The following is an 18,882-nucleotide window of genomic DNA, read 5'->3' on the forward strand; positions in this document are numbered from 1 at the left end:
TTCAAGGTCACTGATGGCTTGCCACCTCCTCCATCTGGGTGTCACTTGGGAGCTCAACCATTTTCATTAGTTAAAGGTGTTCTGGGACCTCTGACAACTCATCAACTCCAGTGTCTTCTAGGACCTCAGCCACCTTCTCCAGCTGACAATTTTTGGGAACCACAGACACCTACACATGAATGTCTTCTGTTACCTCTACCACCCTTAGCCAATGATTTTCTGAGTCCATACACAACTCCACCTGAGTGTCTTCTGGCACCTCTACCACCATCTACAGATGATAATCTTTGGAGACCACAGACACCACTAGTCCAGTGTCTTCTGGTACATATACCATTGTCTCCAGCTGATGATTTTCTGAGACCACACACACCATCCATTCAGTGTCCTCTGGGTCCTCAACTACTTTCACTAACTAATAATTTTTTGAGATTACAGGTAGCTCCACCATTTGAGTATCCCTTCAGACCTCAACTACCTATTCAATAGAGTGTCTTCTGGTATCTCTTCACTTTCTTGGTGATTTTCTGAGACCACAGACACCTCTACCTGAGTGTACTCTAGTACCTCTACCTCTGTCTTCAGCTGAAGATTTTCTAAGACCCAACTTACCTCAATCTGAGTGTCTTCTGGTATCTCTACCACCATCGCCAGCTGAAGATGTTCTGAGGCCTCACACACCTCCACTTGAGTGTTCTCTGATACCTCTACCACCATCTCAAGCTGAAGATTTTCTGAGACCACAGGCAACTCCACCACTTGAGTGTTTTCTGGAACCTCAACCTCCTATTTCACTCACGTGTATTCTGGGACTTCAACCACCTACTTCACGTGAATGTCCTGTGCCACCTCAATCATCTTCTCCAAGTGAAGATTCTCTGAGACCACAGTCACCTCCTCCAGTCAAGTGCTCTCTGGTACCTCCACCATCTCTCCAGCTGGTGATCTTCTGAAACCACAGACATTTCCAGCAATTGAATGTCCTCTGGGACCTCCTTCATGTCTTCCAGCTGTTTGTTTTGTGGGATCTCCACCATCTCCTCCAGCTGCATCTCCTATGGGACTTCATCCACCTCATTCACCTGTCTATCCTGCTGTACCTCAGCCACCTGATCCTATCTGTCCTGGGGGACCCCATCCACCTCATCCCTCTGTGTGTCCTAGGGAGCCCCATCCACCTCATCCCTCTGTGTGTCCTAGGGGACCCCATCCACCTCATCACCCTATGTGTCCTGGGGGACCCCATCAACCTCATCCATATGTCTTTCCTGGGGGACCCCATCTGCCTCATACCTCTGTGTGTCCTGGGGGACCACATCAACCTCATCCCCCTCTGTATCTTGGGGGACTGCACCCACCTCATTCATCTGTCTTTCCTTGGGGACCCCATCCACCTCATCCAGCTGTATTTCCTTTTGGACCTTACCTTCTTCCTCCAGCAGTGTGGCATCTGCGTCCTCAGCCTACTTGTCCACTTAGTGGCCACTGGCACCTCAGCCACCTTCTCTACCTTGGTGGCCTCCCTTAGCTATCACCTTCGAATGAGTCTCCTTTAGTACCTAAAGAATCTCCTCATGACCTCTCAGCTCTCCTTCCCCTAGGTCTTCTCTAGTACTTCAGTCACCTCCTTCACGTGGCTGACCTGCTGACACTCAGCCTTCACCTGACTTGGCCTCAGACTTTACCCCCTCCTCTACTAATGTGGCCTCTGACACCTCGACCAACACCTGTAAATGCACCACTTGATGTGTTGATTTGAATGATATAAAGTAATTTGTAAAAAAAATTCATCTCTTCTTTTTTTGAGTGAATAAAAAGAAATGTCACAGATGGTTCTGAGGGCTTTGCAGTACAAGGTAACACTGGCTGAGATCTTGGTCATTTTTCACAAGTTTCTGAGAGTAATCAGGCCATTGCATTATTTCCTCATCATGAGTTTGGCAGCAGATATCTCTTGTAGATAGAGGCAGATTTTTTATTTTTTTGTGGGGACAGAGCCTCACTGCATCAGCCAGGCTGGAGTGCAGTGGTGCAATCCTGGCTCAGTGCAACCTCCATCTCCAGGCTTCAGGTGATCCTCCCACCTTAGCCTCCAGAGAAGTGGCTGGGACTAGTCACATACCACCACATTTGGCTCTTTTTTATTTTTATCTTTATGTTTTTTGAGACAAAGTCTCACTCTGTTGCCAGGCTGTAATGCAGTGGTGTCATCTTGGCTGACTGCAACCTCTGACTCTTAGGTTCAAGTGACTTTCCTGCCTCAGCCTCCCAAGTAGCTGGGACTACTGGCCCATGTCACCATTCCCAACTAACTTTTTGTATTTTTAGTAGAGATATGGTTTCATCATGTTGTCCAGGACAGTCTTGATCGATTGATCTCATGATCTGCCCGCCTTGGCCTCCGAAAGTGCTGGAATTACACACATGAGCCACACTGCTCATCCTTTCTTTCTTTTTTCTTTTGAGATGGAGTCTCGCTTTGTCACCCAGGCTGGAGTGCAGTGGTGCGATCTCAGATCTTAGCTCACTGCAACCTCTGCCTCTAAGTTCAAGTGATTCTTCTGCCTCAGCTTCCTGAGTAGTTGGGACTACAGGTGTGTACCACCACACCTGGCTAATTTTGGTATTTTTAGTAGAGACAGGGCTTCACCACATTGGCTGGGCTGGTCTCGAACTCCTGACCTCAGGTGATCCACCCACTCTGGCCTCCCAAAGTGCTGGGATTACAAGTGTGAACCACCGTGTCTCTCTCTCTCTCTCTCTCTCTTTTTTTAAACTTTTTGTAGAGACCATGTTTCACCATGTTGCACAGGCTGGTCTCAAACTCCCAGAATTTATTCATGTCATCTGCCAACTTAGGTTTTCCAAAGTGCTGTGATTACAGGCATGAGCCACTAGCCCAGCCAGAGATTGTGTATAGAAGCCAGAAATAGCAGTGTTGCAGGTGTGTATAGAACCTGGGCTGTTTGGCCATCTCTGTGAAGGATGACACCCATCCCTGACTTGAAGGGTGTCCTGTGTCCTCCAATAGAGAGATCCACACCAAAGGGCACAGAGCTTGTGACCACCCACAGTGGAAGCACAAGTGAAGGGACTCAGTGTGCAAAAGAAAGAGACTGAATCTCCTGAGAATAAACAGGAGGCTGTGGAAGAGAAGGCTGCAGCGGGTTGGTGTCACTGGGGGGTTTGTGTAACTCAGGTGGAGCTGCAAGGCATTGTGAGCAGGAGCATGGAGGCTGCATGAGGGCCCCACAGAGCCACCATGGAAGAGCTTGGATGGCCAGGTGTGCACAGGGAATTATGGCCTTACTTAGTTATCTGTAGGAATGATGATTCCTTCCCTGGATGTGTGAAGGCTCTTGATCAGGGTGAACAAATGCTTAGCGCTCTGGGAAATTTATCTTTGTTCTATCAGTGGGCACTGTCTCCCCTAGATCTTATGGCCCCAGGATACTAACAATGAGGATGGGTCTGGTTTATTGGAGCTGTGGCCTTGGTCTTCAGAATCATGTCAACTCTGGTAGGGAACTCAAGGCCAATCCTGAGCTGTTCCGGCATCACCCTATCCCCAGCAACCTCTCTCTCCCCTGAAACTCCCAGCTTTGCATCTCCCAACCTCGGCCTGCAAAATCCTCCCCCCTTCGCTGTGTCCCTGCTGCCTGGGCTCAGACACAAATTCTCAGTGGGGCTCAGAGTTCCGGCTTTCTGAGAAATGAGCTGGGACTGATGTGGTTATGAGCTCATGGTGGATTGCTTGAGGTCCACCTGTCACCCTGCATGCTTTGTTGGCATCTTACAAGAGAGGAAACAGAAAGGAGGCAGAACAGTATGTTGGCAAATAGTATTGGCAAGTAGGAGTATGCCTTACAAATCTCATAAGAAACAACAAGGAGGGATGATTATTCTTAAATCCGCATCATCAGTTCACACAGAATTCCACTGTGGAACTGCTTGTTTGCAAGTGAAATCTCCGACACAAGAGGTTCTTCTGTGTTCTCTGTGAGATGCTGAGTTCCTAGGTTACTGAAAACATCAGGAATCCAGGGAACAACATACTTATATTGTGCTCAACTTTGAAAAATATAATAGATATTGACATTTAAAAATGAATAAGAATAATAAGTACGGCACCAGGACTTTCAAGTCTTGAATTCTAGTTGCAATTCTACCATTCTAATATGTATGTGTGTAGATGGATGGATGGATGGATGGATGGATGGATGAATGGATGGGTGGGTGGATGGGTGGAGGTTGGTTGGTTGGGTGGATAGATGAGTGGATGGATGAATGAGCAGATGAATGCATGGATGGATGGATGGATGGATGAAGGGTTGGGTATGTAGATGAATGGGTGGATGGTTGGGTGGGTGGATGAATGGGTGGATGGATGGATGGATGGATGGCTGAATAGATATAAAGACATAGATAACAGCTTTATCAAGATATGATTCACACAATTCTACTATTTCTAAGCCTCAGTTTTATCTATAAAATATGAAAGATTTTTATGTGCCTGACAAAGAAAAAAGGAAGACTGACCCATTCTCCTTGCCTGTTCTATTTTTTTCCATACCACTTATTTTTTTTTTTTTACCTTGGTTAGCATCCCTTTATTAGTGTTTTGGGTTTTGTTTTAATTACCCGTGGTTGTTGGTAAGTCAGAAGACTCCATTCCATGCTTATTCAGCTATAGCTGTGTGATGATTAAGAGCAAGTCCCTAGAGCTCTCTAAGCTTCAGTTTCCACATCTGCGGTATTTGACTAACAATAATTTTCTATCACTGTTTCCATACCACTTATAATCTTGTTTTTAAATGGTAGTTTTTAAAACTGATTCATTTGAAAAATCCACTTGGATAAAAGACCCGACCTCTTGATCATGTTGTTATCTATAGTTTATTTCCTAACAGCTTTATTGAGATAAAATTATATGCTATAAAGGCTGGGAGTGGTGGCTCTAATCCCAGAACTTTGGGAGGCCATGACAGGTAGATCACTTGAGGTCAGGAATTCGAGAACAGCCTGGCCAACATGGTGAAACCCTGTCTCTACTACAAATACAAAAATTAGCCTAGTGTGGTGGCGCATGTCTGTAATTCAAGCTACTTGGGAGGCTGAAGCAGGAGAATACCTTGAACCCCTGAGGCAGAGGTTGCAGTGAGCCAAGATTGTGCCACTGTACTCCAACCTGGGCAACAGAGCATTACATATAAATGAAATATTTACATTCTGAACATCTAATATAAATGGGATCACACACTGTGGCCTTTTGCCTGACTTCTCTCACTGGGTGTGATTTTGGGGGGTTCATCTGTGTTGTAGTGTGTATGCAGTGAGGTTTTCAATGCTCCTAGACTTAGCAAAACCCCTTGTGTGCAGGGCCTAGAGGAGCTAAATCAAGGCATTGTTTCCTTACTGCTGCCATCATCTGACATGAGAGGAGGGGCCAGAGTCAAAGAGTGGAGGTGGGAATGATGCAGGAAGATCCAGAGACACATGGAAGACCCCAAGATCTGTAAGAAATGAGACCTGGGGGGCCAGGGCGGTGGCTCCCGCCTGTGATTCCAGCACTTTGGGAGGCCAAGGTGGGTGGATCAGTTGAGGTCAGGAGCTCATGACCAGCCTGGTAAAAATGGCAAAACACCATCTCTGATAAAAATACAAAAAATTAGGCCAGGTGCAGTGGATCATGCCTGTAATCTCAACACTTTGGGAAGCCGAGACAGGCAGATCACGAGGTCAGGAGTTTGAGACCAGCCTGGCCAACATGGTGAAACCCCATCTCTACTAAAAATACTAAAATTAGCCAGGTGTGGTGGTGCATGCCTGTAATCCCAGCTACACAGGAAGCAAAGGCAGGAGAATCATTTGAACCCAGAGGCAGAGGTTGCAGTGAATTAAGATTTTGCCACTGCACTCCAGCCTGGGTGACAGAGCAAGACTCTGTCTCAGAAAAAAGAAAGAAAGAAAAAAAACAAAAACAAAAATTAGCCAGGCACAGTGTCAGGCACCTGTAGTCCCATCTGCTTGGGAGGCTGAGACAGGAGAATCACTTGAACCCAGGAGGCTGAGCTTGCAGTGGGCTGAGATTCCACCACTGCATTCCAGCTTGGGGTAGAGAGGGAGACTGTCTTAAAAGAAAGAAAAGGAAGGACACTTTGGGGTCAGCTAGCACCAAGGCTGGCCAGGGATGGTCAATGTCACACCTGAGCACCTGGGCTGACAGATGCAACCATCAAGTCAAAGCAAGGAGGTCGGGGAGGAAAAGAAGCCAGTTTCCCCAGAAAGACGACCACCCGGTAGGGTCCGGGGTGCAATCAGCAAGCCCTGGTGTGCTGGGTCTGAGGACTTGGTAGACTCAAACCAGGACAACCCCGAGCAACCCAGGTCAGGCTGGTCACCCTGAGTACAGAGTTCCCAAGGAGTGGGCCAAGGTTTGATGCATCAGCAGGTGGTTTGTAATGAAGGTCAGAGGAGGATGGAAAAGTAATATGGCCCCTGACTGACAGGAGAGAGTTCTGCGGGGCCAGTGTCCAGGGCTCCTGCCCTTTTCCCAGCTGGGGGAAACAGGCCCTTTGACTGCCCTGCCTGGCCCTGTGCAATTCACCAGCTGTTGACTTTAAAAGGAAAACAAGCCTCATGATGCGTGTTTAGGTCTGTTTACTACCTGTCACTTTGTTGAGAGACGAGTCAGGATGGTTTATCTCAGTGTGACTTTTTAATCTGATATCTTTCAGGCTGTCCCCAGGGAGCTGGTGAGGATGTAAAGGCCAGTTGTAATTTAGCCAGACTCTCCCAGTGGACAAACAACACTCTCATCAGGCCCATGCTACCCTCTCATTCCCTCATTAAGCTTAGGGAGATAGTTTGTGCTGGAGTGACCCACTAGGTTTCTAAGCAGCCTGTGAAGCACCCTATTTCTGCTGCACAAATTGTGCCTGGGAATGTTTTATGTCACATCAGGCTGTTTGTAAATACAGAGATGTTTTTTTCTTCTCTTGCTTCAATCTGGATGCTTTTTACTTCATTTTCATGTCCAGTCACCCTGGCTTGAACTTGCAGTAACAATAATGAATGGAAGCAGTGAGAGCAGCCACACTTATCTCATCCCTGTTCTTTATTTATTTTCTTTATTTAGGTTCTGGCTGTGTCTCCCAGGCTGGAGTGCAATGGCAATGATCTCAGCTCCCTACAACCTCTGCCTCCCAGGTTCAAGCAATTCTCTTGCCTCAGCCTCACAAGTAGCTGGGACTACAGACACCTGCCACCACGCCCGGCTGATTTTTGTATATTTAGAAGAGATGGGGTTTCACTATGTTGCCCAGGCTGGTCTCAAACTCCTAACCTCTCAAATGATCCACCCGCCTCAGCCTCCCAAAGTGCTGGGATTACAGCCTTGAGCCACTATGCCCAGCCTTAATTTTTTTACAGACTCTGTCACCCAGGCTGGAGTGCCGTGGCATGATCACAGCTCACTGCAGCCTTGAACTCCTGGACTCAAGCGATCCTCCCACCTCAGCCTCCCAAGTAGCTGGAACTACAGCTATGCACCACTGTGCCTGGCTAATTTTTAAATTTTTGCAGAAATAGGATTTTGAACTCCTGGACTCAAGCTATCCTCCTTCACTGGGCTCCCAAAGTTCCAGAATTGTAGACATGAGCCACCAAGCCTGGCTCTGACTTATTTTTAATTTTTTGAGACAGAGTTTTGCTCTTTTGCCCCAGGCTGGAGTGCAGTGGTGCAATCATGGCTCACTACAACCTCCAACTCTCAGGCTCCAGTGATCCTCCTGCTTCAGCCTCCCAAGGAGCTGGGACTACAGGTTTCCTTATATACTTTTTTCTTTAACATCATTACCTCAATGCAGATCATTACTCAAACAATAAAAGGAACAGAAAATTCCTTGGGGGATGATTCTGAGGAACTGTCAAAGGGAACAAATACTAATTTAAAAGATCAATGGGAAATAGGTGATGCTGATTATCAATATTGTCAGAACAATCAGTAACTTGGATAACAATCTTTAATTAACTAGAAGTCACAAGCTCGGCAGTAAACCGTGCATCTGCGAGAGAGAAGGACCACAGGGGAGGTCACTAGGTTGAAACAATGCCTGGTAAACAAAGTCTTAAGGAGAAGCAACGCAGGATTGAGTATAAATAGTCTGATTAGCGGGATAAGATAAACTACGGGAACCGGCATGAACAAAGGTAGGAGATAAGGATACAAACAGCTTCCAGAGAAAAGCGTAGGCTTTGCCAGAGAAGGTAGTGTAAATGGGAGTGCTCCAACCATCAGGTGTTTCATAACAAGCTAAGGCAATGTCAAGAGGATGAAGAACAGACCAGTTATACAAGGAGAAACCAGAAGGCAGGGTGTAATTAATAGCTTGCTTTTGGTTAGGAAAACAGAACTGCCAGTGAGGGGAAGTGTCCAAAGAGGAGTTAGAAGGTCAACAATGCCAGTGCTCAATGAGGGGAAAATGCTGAGCAGAGGAAAAGTTGTAAGTTTCTCTAATTCCCACATGGTTGAGTATCCAATCACGAGAATAAATGGTCTCACCTGGGAAGAGGTCAGAGGGGCCAGAAAAGGTATGAAGTTGGCAAATTCCAAGATCGAAGCAATAAGAACTGGAAAAAGAAAGAGGAATAGAAGGAGGAGAATAGACATTAGCAGAGGAATCACGATCCCAGATTTTGGAGGCATAGAAGCACATGGGAGGGGCAACAGCTTGGGCAGAGTAAGTATAGGTAGCAACCTGAGGAGTAATGTGAGAAAAAGAAAAGAAGCCAAGAATAAAAGTATCATTAATGTAGACAGGGAAGGTGGGATCATTCCAGGTAACAGGTCGAAGAAAAGGAGGGTCGGGAACATAAGCCCACATAACACGAGAATTAGGGAGAGGGAAGGCCTGTGCCAAATGACAAGACAATATAGCTATTATAGCAATAAACATAACAGTAGGAGAATGGGATTGTCCGGAAGATGCGACCAGGGCAGCTGCTTCAGCAGTCAGACGGTGCATCTGGGCCCACATCGGCAGGGGGCTGCCTCGTTGCGGAGTCTAGAAGTTCGCTAATTGAGCTGCTTGACGAGTCCCACGGCGGTGGTGAGGCGGGGGTAGCGTCAGCCAGAGACGATGAAAACGGGGTATCAGGGCGTTTGCACTGCCTGGTGGAGAATTCATGCTTGACAAGGTGTTCAGGAGCCCAAATTGGAGAGGAAGCAGACCTGGGAAAAATACAAACATGTCCTCATCCCCATATTAGGACTGGATCTGGAGCATGCCATTGGTTAGTGAGAGCATCTTTCCACAAGACCTGGGGATGAGATACATTATTAGGGTGCCAATGACGATCCGTTGTGGGAGTCCATCAGCATCTAAAGTTAAGACATTAAAAACGTAAACAGCATGTTTAAGCCAAGTGTGAGGGGTTTTATGTAGTAAGTCAGAAATCAGACCATGTTTTAATTTGTGTAGTAAATTTTCCAAAACAGCACGGCTTTTTTCGATGATGCCTTGGCCTTGAGGATTAAAAGGAATGCCTGTATGGTGAGAAATCTGAAAATGAGAGCAAAAGGAAGCAAATTTTTTGCTGGTATAAGCAGGTCCATTGTCTGGCTTCAGGATTTTAGGTGGGCCAATAATAGAAAAAACGGTTAGGCAATGTGCTACAAAATCCTTAACTGCTTCTCCAGCATGAGCGGTAGCAACTACAAAATGAGAAAAAGTGTCAATGGAAACATGTACATATTATAATTTACCAAAGGGGGGAAAATGAGTAACATCCATTTGATATACATGACCAGTTTGCAGTCCTCGGGGATTCACCCCATAGTGGCAAGCAACAGGCAAGTAAGGCAAACAGGCTGTGCATTGTTTAACAATTTGGTGGGCCTGTTCTCTGGTAATCTGAAATTGCAATCACAGACTGTGAGCATTCTGAAGATGCAGGGTGTGAGAAGTCTCAGCCTGCTGTACAGGGGACAGAACAGGAAAAATACACTGAGTGAGCTGATCAGCTTGAGTGTTGCCCTCAGTTAGAGGACCTGGCAGGGAGGAATGGGCTCTGATATGACCAATGAAAAAAGGATGCAATCTGCGGTGAAGTGTCTGCTGTAAGAGGAGCAAAAGATGAATTATAGAAGAGGAGTCAGAAAAAAACAAAGGGGCTGTTTCCAGATTTTGAACCAAATTAACAACATATTGACTATCAGAGTAATATTCAAAGGGACATCCCAATTAGTCAGGACATGTTGAACTGCCAGGAGCTCCATGCACTGAGTGGAGTATTCTGGGGTCTGAAACCAAAAAGGGTGTGTGTTAACAGTGCCTGCAGCAATACCAGAAGAGGAGCCGTCAGTAAAGGCTAAGCATGCTTCAGATAATGGTGACTTGAGGCAGGTCTGTGGAAAAATAAGGAAGTTTTGGGAGTAAAAATGTAACAATTTATCAGCAGGATAATGGCACAGTATTTGACCAGAAAAGCCAGCACAGGCCAATTGCCAGGAGTCAGAGAACTGCCAAAGCCACTGTTGCTGAGTGCTAGAATAAGGAACAAGGATTTCAGGAGGATCAATACCAAAAAGAGAAAGAGCCTGTACACGACCTTTAGCTACCAAAACAGAAACTCATTCAAAGTAAGATGTTACAACTTTCCCACAGCTGGCCGAGAGATGAAGCCATTCCAGGATACCTTGTTGCCAAGAAACTGCAGTAGGAGTATAAACAGTGGGAAGAACACAATAACACCAGTGGGAGTTTTCCTTAATATGAGAAAGTTTTTGCCTGGACAAGGTATCATGAACTAACTGCAAAGCCACCTTGGCAGGAGCTGTCAAAAAACGAGGGGAAGTTGGATTAGAGAGGGTCCTTTGAGAATGTCAAATAAGGGCTTCAATTGTCCTGTGGTAAGTTTCAAGCTCGGGCAAATCCAGTTAATGTCTCCTAAAAATTTCTGAAAGTCATGCAGTGTGGTTAAATTTGCTGTGGAGAGAATAGGAGTCTTAAAGGAAACTTGGTTAGATTCAATAAGCTTTCCCAAGTAATGGTAGGGAGTGGCAGTCTGAACCTTATCTGGTGCAATAACAAGGTTATTTTTTGTCAAATAGGTTTGCAAACATTCAAAGGCTTGATAAAGAAGGGTCTCAGTTGGAACAGCTAAGAGAAGATCAGCCATATAATGTAATAGTTGAGTATCAGAAAATTATTGATGAACAGGTTGGATGGCTTTAGACACAAAGGTCTGACACAAGCTGGGGCTGTTAGCCATAACTTGAGGCAACACAATACACTTGTACCGCTCATACAGTTGATCAAAATTAGTGCATGGTATGCTAAAGGCCAAACGATGACAATCTGAGGGATGCAAAGGAATGGAAAAGAAACAATCTTTCAGATCAATCACTAACAGTTTCCAAGTCTGAGACACAACAATAGGGGAAGGTAGCCTGGGTTGTAAGGAGCCCATCACCTTCATAGTAGCATTAACCTTTCTTAAATCCTGTAAAAGCCTCCATTTACCGGAGCGCTTCTTAATGACAAAGATAGGGGAATTCCAAAAACTATTAGTAGGTCTAATATAACCCGCAGAGAGTTGTTCCCGAACCAACCTCATGAGCCACTGTAATCTTTTAATCAGAAAGGGGCCACTGCTCCACCCACACTGGAGTATCTGACAACCAAGTAATTTTATCAGCATGGGAGTTGGGAATCATGGTGACCCCTAGGAAAAATATCCTAGGCCAGAACGGTCAGTTTTCTGGAAAAGAGCAAGAGGCTCAGGATTTCCCTGCAAAGTTTTCCCAAGCCCTTGCCAGGCAAGTAGCCCTGTTTAGTCATAATGTCGAGAGAAATGGGATTGGTCACCAATAGAGCCCCCATGGCTTCTAAAACATCGCAGCCCCAAAGATTGAGTGGGATACCAGGAATTACATAGGGGTGAAATGAGCCAGAGTGACCCTCATCATCAGTCCATGTTAATAAACTTGCAGATTGCATAAGATTGTTAGTCATTCCTATGCCTTGTAGAGAAGTCATGGCAGTAGTTGTAAGCCATTGAGAAGGCCAATATTTATGGGAATTACAGACACATCAGCCCCTGTGTCCAGGAGGCCTTTAAATGTTTTGCCATTAATTTTAATGGTAAGTTCAGGTCTGATAGATGAAATGGCTTGAACCCAGTAAGCATAAGAAGAAGAAGGCTCAGAACCTTTGTTACCTATAACTTTAGTCGACAATTGAGAGTCAGCTGAGGTATCAATAGGAGTGAGAAGCAGTTGAGCAAACAACAATTCAGGACTCAGCGTGAAAACACCTGTAGGCGACCAAGCAAACACCTTAATTTCTCCTGAGTAATCAGCATCAACAACAACAGGTAATACATTCAGACCTCTCAAGGAACAGTTACTATGACCTAAAATAAGACCAATATATCCTGAGAAAAGAGGGCCAAAAATGCCCGTAGGGATGGCTTGGGGTCCCATGTCAGGGCTTAATACCTGTCAGGCGGTGACACAGAGGTCAAGTCCTGTGCTGTTCGGTGTTGCTCTGCAGAGTTGAGAAACGGATTTGCGCTCAAACTCAGGACAGGAGCTTGAACATAAGGTGTCCTGATATTTTGCGGGGGCTGGGACTGACCCCCCTGGGAGTTTCCCAATTGCTGAGGGAGAGGATTGCCCTGGGCATCATGCTTAGAGTGGCACTCGTTGGCCCAATGGGTGCCACGGTGACAGCGAGGGCACAAACCTGGTTGATGTGGTTGGGGTGATGGGGTGACAGGAGAAGGAGAAGTAAAAGTAGGATCTGGGGGTGCTGGCAAAGCTAACATCTGAGGCTGTGGAGCAAAAGGAACTTGACACTGTCTAGCCATATGGCCCAGACTGCCACAATGAAAAAATTTAAGGGGCGGTCTAGGTTGGTTGGGTCTCTGTTTTAAAAAGGTGGCAATAGACATACCTGCTTGAGCAGCTGCTAGAGCAAGACCTTGTTGATAAGCAGGTCTGATATCAGCACAGAGGCGAATATAATCAGTTAAGGTGTCTTTACGTTTAAAGGGCCTCATGGATGCCTGGCATGCCGTATTAGCATTCTCAAAAGCCAATTGTTTCACCAATAGAGATCCAGCTTCATCATTGCCAACCTGGCGTGTAACAGCCTGGAGGAGGCGTGAGACAAATTCCTGAAAAGGCTCGTCAGATCCCTGACGAATTTTAGCAAGCTCCTCCATCCTAACACTGGATGATGGTAACTGCCTCCAGGCACACATCGCCAAGGAGGTTATCTGAGTATAAGCCTCATTAGGGTAATTAAGTTGGCCAGGCAATTCAGAATGCACCCCCCTCCCCATAAGCATATCTAGGGTAACTGGAGACTGCTGGCAACAGTTTTGAATAGACTTGTCATATAAGCATGAAAACAAAAAGTCTTAAAGCGACTGTGAGTGGAAGCCTGGTGGTCCTCGAAGAGGCTGGTAGGAAGGGTTTTAAGGATAGTGAAGAAAATGATAGTGGAACCCGAAGGAAAGGACATTGTAACTACACAGCTGCAAATGGAAACCAAAAGCATGCAGGAGCAGCTATATTTCTACCAGACAAAATAGATCTTAAGTCAAAAAATAAATAAATAAAAGAAAAAAAGAAGGTCATTATATAATAATAACAGGATCAATTCAGCAAGAGTATACAACAGTCATAAAGGTATATGCACTTAACACCTGAGCACACAGATCTATAAAACAAACATCACTGAAACTAAAGAGACAGTCCCCAGTACAATAGTAGATGAGGACTCCATCACCTGACTTTCAGCATTGTAAAGATCTAAACAGAAAATCGATAAAGAAACATCAAAATTAACCTGCACTGCAGACCATAGGGACCTAGCAGACACTTACAGAACATTTCATTAAAAAGCTGCAGAATAGGGGGGAGGACTCAAGATGGCGCTGTGAGAACAGCCCAAGATTGGAGCTCGCGTTGTGTCCGCGGAAAGGTGAGTCTGAGCTGCACTTCCAGACTGATCTTTGTTGCCCACGGAATGGGGAAATTCCCAAGTGAAGAGGAGACGTGGGATGCCAGGCAGAACCTCTGCCTGGCGAAGCCGGCAGCCGGGGTGGCGGTGGCCGGCCCTACCCAGTGCTCCCCACAGGGCGCGCTTGTCTGGGTGCCCCGTTGAACCAGCAACAGGAGACGTGAGAGGGCTGGACTTGAGACTGAGCTAGTCTTGGACAGTGGGCCAGCCAGGGGATCGCAGGGACAGAGAGTTAGGTTTGGCCCAGTGGGATGAAAAAAACCGTGATTTCAAACAAGCCCCAGGCAGATGGCCCGAGAAGCTCTGAGGGGGAGGGGCGTCCACCATTACCAAGGCAACCCGCGCCAACTGAGATACACGCCCATTGCTGACGCAGCCTGCCGTTGCTGAGGCAACCCGTCCCTACTGAGATACACGCCCACTGCTGACGCACCCTGCCATTGCCGAGGCAACCCGTCCCTACTGAGATACACGCCCACTGCTGACGCAGCCTGCCGTTGCCGAGGCAACCCGCTACAACAGAGAGACTCCACTGCAGGGTGTGGCGGAGACCACAGCAGAGCCTGCAGGAACAGGGCTAATCACACAACAGCAGGGCGGAGCCTCGGCAGCCAAACAGCGGCTAGTCTCTGTCCTAGCTGGGCAGGACCTCAACGGACATTCAAAAATAAAGCCCAAACCCCTTAACACAGAGCATTTGAGAAAAAAAAGGGTTTTTTAATGAGCTCTGTTGCTGCAGAATCAAACATAGCAGCCTAACAACCCTGAATGAACAACAGAGCTCACAGCTCAGCAATTAAACCCCTATAAAGTACAAACTGTCTCCTCAAGCAGCTCCCTGACCCCTCTATATCCAAAAGACTGACATTAGGCAGGCATCATCCTGGGACAAAGATAGCAGAAAAAGAAACTGGTAGCATCCCTCGCTGTGCCACAGCTGCTAGAGGTGCACCCCAGACAAGCAGGGTCTGGAGCGGACCTCAGCAGTCGTACAGCGAAGGGGCTAGACTGGTAGAAGGAAAACCAAGCAACAGAAATACTTCATCATCAACATTCTGGGTGTCCACTCAGAGACCCAATCAAAAAGTCAGCAACTACGCAGACGACCAGCGGACAAATCCACAAAGATGGGAAAAAACCAGCGCAAAAAGGAGGAAAACACCTGAAACCAGAACAACTCGCCTCCTAGAAAGGACCAAAGCTCCTCACCAGCAAGGGAACAAAGCTGGACGGAGAATGACTGTGATGAAATGATGGAATTAGACTTCAGAAGATGGATAATGAGAAACTTTTGTGAGCTAAAAGATCATGTATTAAATCAATGCAAAGAAACTAAGAACCTTGAAAAAAGATTTGAAAAAAGATTCGAGGAAATGATAACAAGAATGGATAACTTAGAGAGGAATATGAATGAATTAAAGGAGCTGAAAAACACAATACAAGAACTTCGCGAAGCAAACACAAGTTTCAATAGCCGAATTGACCAAGCAGAAGAAAGAATATCTGAAGTCGAAGACCAACTCAATGAAATAAAACGAGAAACCAAGATTAGAGAAAAAAGCGCAAAAAGGAATGAACAAGTCTCCAAGAAATGTGAGACTATGTGAAAAGACCTAACCTACGTTTGATAGGTGTACCAGAAGGGGACGAAGAGAATGAATCCAAGCTGGAAAATACTCTTCAGGACATCATCCAGGAAAATTTCCCCCACCTAGCAAGACAGGCCAACACTCAATTGCAGGAAATACAGAGAACACCACAAAGATATTCCGCAAGAAGAGCAACCCCAAGGCACATAATCGTCAGATTCAACAGGGTTGAAATAAAGGAGAGAATACTAAGGGCAGCCAGAGAGAAAGGTCGGGTCACCCACAAAGGGAAGCCCATCAGACTCACAGCAGATCTCTCGACAGAAACACTACAAGCCAGAAGAGAGTGGGGGCCAATATTCAACATCCTTAAAGAAAAGAACTTTCAACCCAGAATTTCATATCCAGCCAAACTGAGCTTCAGAAGTGAAGGAAAAATAAAATCCTTTGCGAACAAGCAAGTACTCAGAGATTTTGTCACCACCAGGCCTGCTTTACAAGAGCTCCTTAAAGAGGCACTACACATAGAAAGGATCAACCAGTACCAGCCATTCCAAAATCACACTGAATGCTAAAGAGCATCAACATAATGAAGAATCTACAACAACTAACAGGCAAAACAGCCACTTAGCATCAAAATGGCAGTATTAAATTCACACATAACAATATTAACCCTAAATGTAAATGGACTAAACGCACCAATCAAAAGACACAGACTGGAAAATTGGATAAAAATCCAAAACCCATCAGTGTGCTGTATTCAGGAAACCCATCTCACATGCAAGGATACACAAAGGCTCAAAATAAAGGGATGGAGGAAGATTTACCAAGCTAATGGAAAGCCAAAAAAAGCAGGAGTTGCAATTCTCATCTCTGATAAAATAGACTTTAAAGCAACAAAGATCAAAAGAGACAAAGAAGGCCATTACATAATGGTAAAAGGATCGATACAACAAGAAGAGCTAACGATCCTAAACATATATGGATCCAATGCAGGAGCACCCAGATACACAAGGCAAGTTCTTAATGACTTACAAAAGGACTTAGACTCCCACACAATAATAGTGGGAGACTTTAATACTCCACTGTCAATACTAGACAGATCAACCAGACAGAAAATCAACAAGGATATCCAGGGCTTGAACTCAGACCTGGAGCAAGCAAACCTGATAGACATTTACAGAACTCTCCACCCCAAATCCACAGAATACACATTCTTCTCAGCACCACATCACACCTACTCTAAAATTGACCACATAATTGGAAGTAAAGCACTGCTCAGCAAATGCAAAACAACTGAAATCATAACAAACAGCCTCTCAGACCATAGTGCAATCAAGTTAGAACTCAGAATTTAGAAACCGACCCAGAACCGCACAGCTTCACAGAAACTGAACAACTGGCTCTTGAATGTTGACTGGGTAAACAACGAAATGAAGGCAGAAATAAAGAAGTTCTTCGAAACCAATGAGAACGAAGACACAACGTGCCAGAACCTCTGGGACACATTTAAAGCAGTCTCTAGAGGAAAGTATATAGCAATAAGTGCCCATATGAGGAGAATGGAGAGATCCAAAATTGACACCCTATCGTCAAAATTGAAAGAGCTAGAGGAGCAAGATCAAAAAAACTCAAAACCCAGCAGAAGACAAGAAATAACTAAGATCAGAGCTGAGCTGAAGGAGATTGAGACACGAAAAACCCTTCAAAAAATCAATAAATCCAAGAGCTGGTTTTTTGAATAGATCAACAAAATAGACAGACCACTAGCCAGATTGATTAAAAATAAAAGAGAGAACAACCAAATAGATGCAATAAAAAATGATAAAGGGGAAATCACTACAGATTCCACAGAAATTCAAACCATCATCAGAGAATATTACAAACAACTCTATGCGCATAAACTAGTAAACCTGGAAGAAATGGATAAATTCCTGGACTCCTGTGTCCTCCCAAGCCTAAACCAGGAGGAAGCTGAAACTATGAATAGACCAATAACAAGGTCTGAAGTTGAGGCAGAAATTAAGAGCCTACCACACAAAAAAAAGCCCAGGTCCAGACGGGTTCACAGCCGAATTCTACCAGACACACAAAAAGGAGCTGGTACCATTCCTTCTAAAACTATTTCAAACAATCCAAAAAGAGGGAATCCTTCCCAAATAATTTTATGAGACCAACATCATCCTGATACCAAAACCCGGCAGAGACCCAACGAGAAAAGAAAACTTCAGGCCAATATCCATGATGAACATAGATGCAAAAATCTTCAATAAAATATTGGCAAGCCGATTGCAACAACAAATCAAAAAACTTATTCATCATGATCAAGTAGGATTCAATCCCAGGGATGCAAGGCTGGTTCAACATACGCAAGTCTATCAACGTAATTCACCACATAAACAGAACCAAAAACAAAAACCACATGATTATCTCAATTGACGCAGAGAAGGCATTTGACAAAATTCAACAGCCCTTTATGCTAAAAACCCTCAATAAACTCGGTATCGATGGAACGTATCTCAAAGTAATAAAAGCTATTTACGACAAACCAACAGCCAATATCATACCGAATGGGCAAAAACTGGAAGCATTCCCTTTAAAATCTGGCACTAGACAAGGATGCCGTCTCTCACCACTCCTATTCAATATAGTACTGGAAGTTCTAGCCAGAGCAATCAGGCAAGAAAAAGAAATAAAGGGTATTCAAATAGGAAAGGTGGAAGCCAAATTGTCTCTATTTGCAGACGACATGATAGTATACTTAGAAGACCCCATCGCCTCAGCCCCAAAACTCCTGAAACTGATAAGCACCTTCAGCAAAGTCTTAGGATATAAAATCAATGTGCAAAAATCACAAGCATTCGTCTACACCAATAACAGACTTAAAGAAAGCCAAATCAAGAGCGAACTGCCATTCGCAATTGCTACAAAAAGAATAAAATACCTTGGAATACAACTCACAAGGAACGTAAGAGACCTCTTCAAGGAGAACTACAAACCACTGCTCAACGAAATCAGAGAGGACACAAACAGATGGAGAAACATTCCATGTTCATGGTTAGGAAGAATTAATATCGTGAAAATGGCTATACTGCCCAAAGTAATTTACAGAATCAACGCTATCCCCATCAAGCTACCATCGACTTTCTTCACAGAACTGGAAAAAACCACCATGAACTTCATATGGAACCAAAAGAGAGCCCGCATAGCCTAGTCAATTCTAAGCAAAAAGAACACAGCGGGGGGCATCACACTACCGG

The 18,882-nt window shown here is 45.1% G+C and overlaps 1 protein-coding gene across 2 annotated transcripts in view; it reads right to left on the reverse strand.

The window, feature by feature from the left end:
• Positions 1-489: 489 nt before the first annotated feature.
• The window catches only part of LOC103791277 (POTE ankyrin domain family member A-like), a 117,668-nt gene continuing 99,275 nt past the window's right edge, over positions 490-18,882 (reverse strand). For both annotated transcript variants that reach the window (XM_078372544.1, XM_078372542.1), the window contains one exon: positions 490-9,232. In XM_078372544.1, coding sequence (XP_078228670.1) covers positions 9,203-9,232 — 30 coding nt within the window. In that variant the 3' untranslated portion in view covers positions 490-9,202. The remainder of the gene's footprint in view (positions 9,233-18,882) is intronic.

The sequence above is a fragment of the Callithrix jacchus genome, chromosome 5 (assembly GCF_049354715.1).
Source record: "Callithrix jacchus isolate 240 chromosome 5, calJac240_pri, whole genome shotgun sequence".
NCBI lineage: Eukaryota > Metazoa > Chordata > Mammalia > Primates > Cebidae > Callithrix > Callithrix jacchus.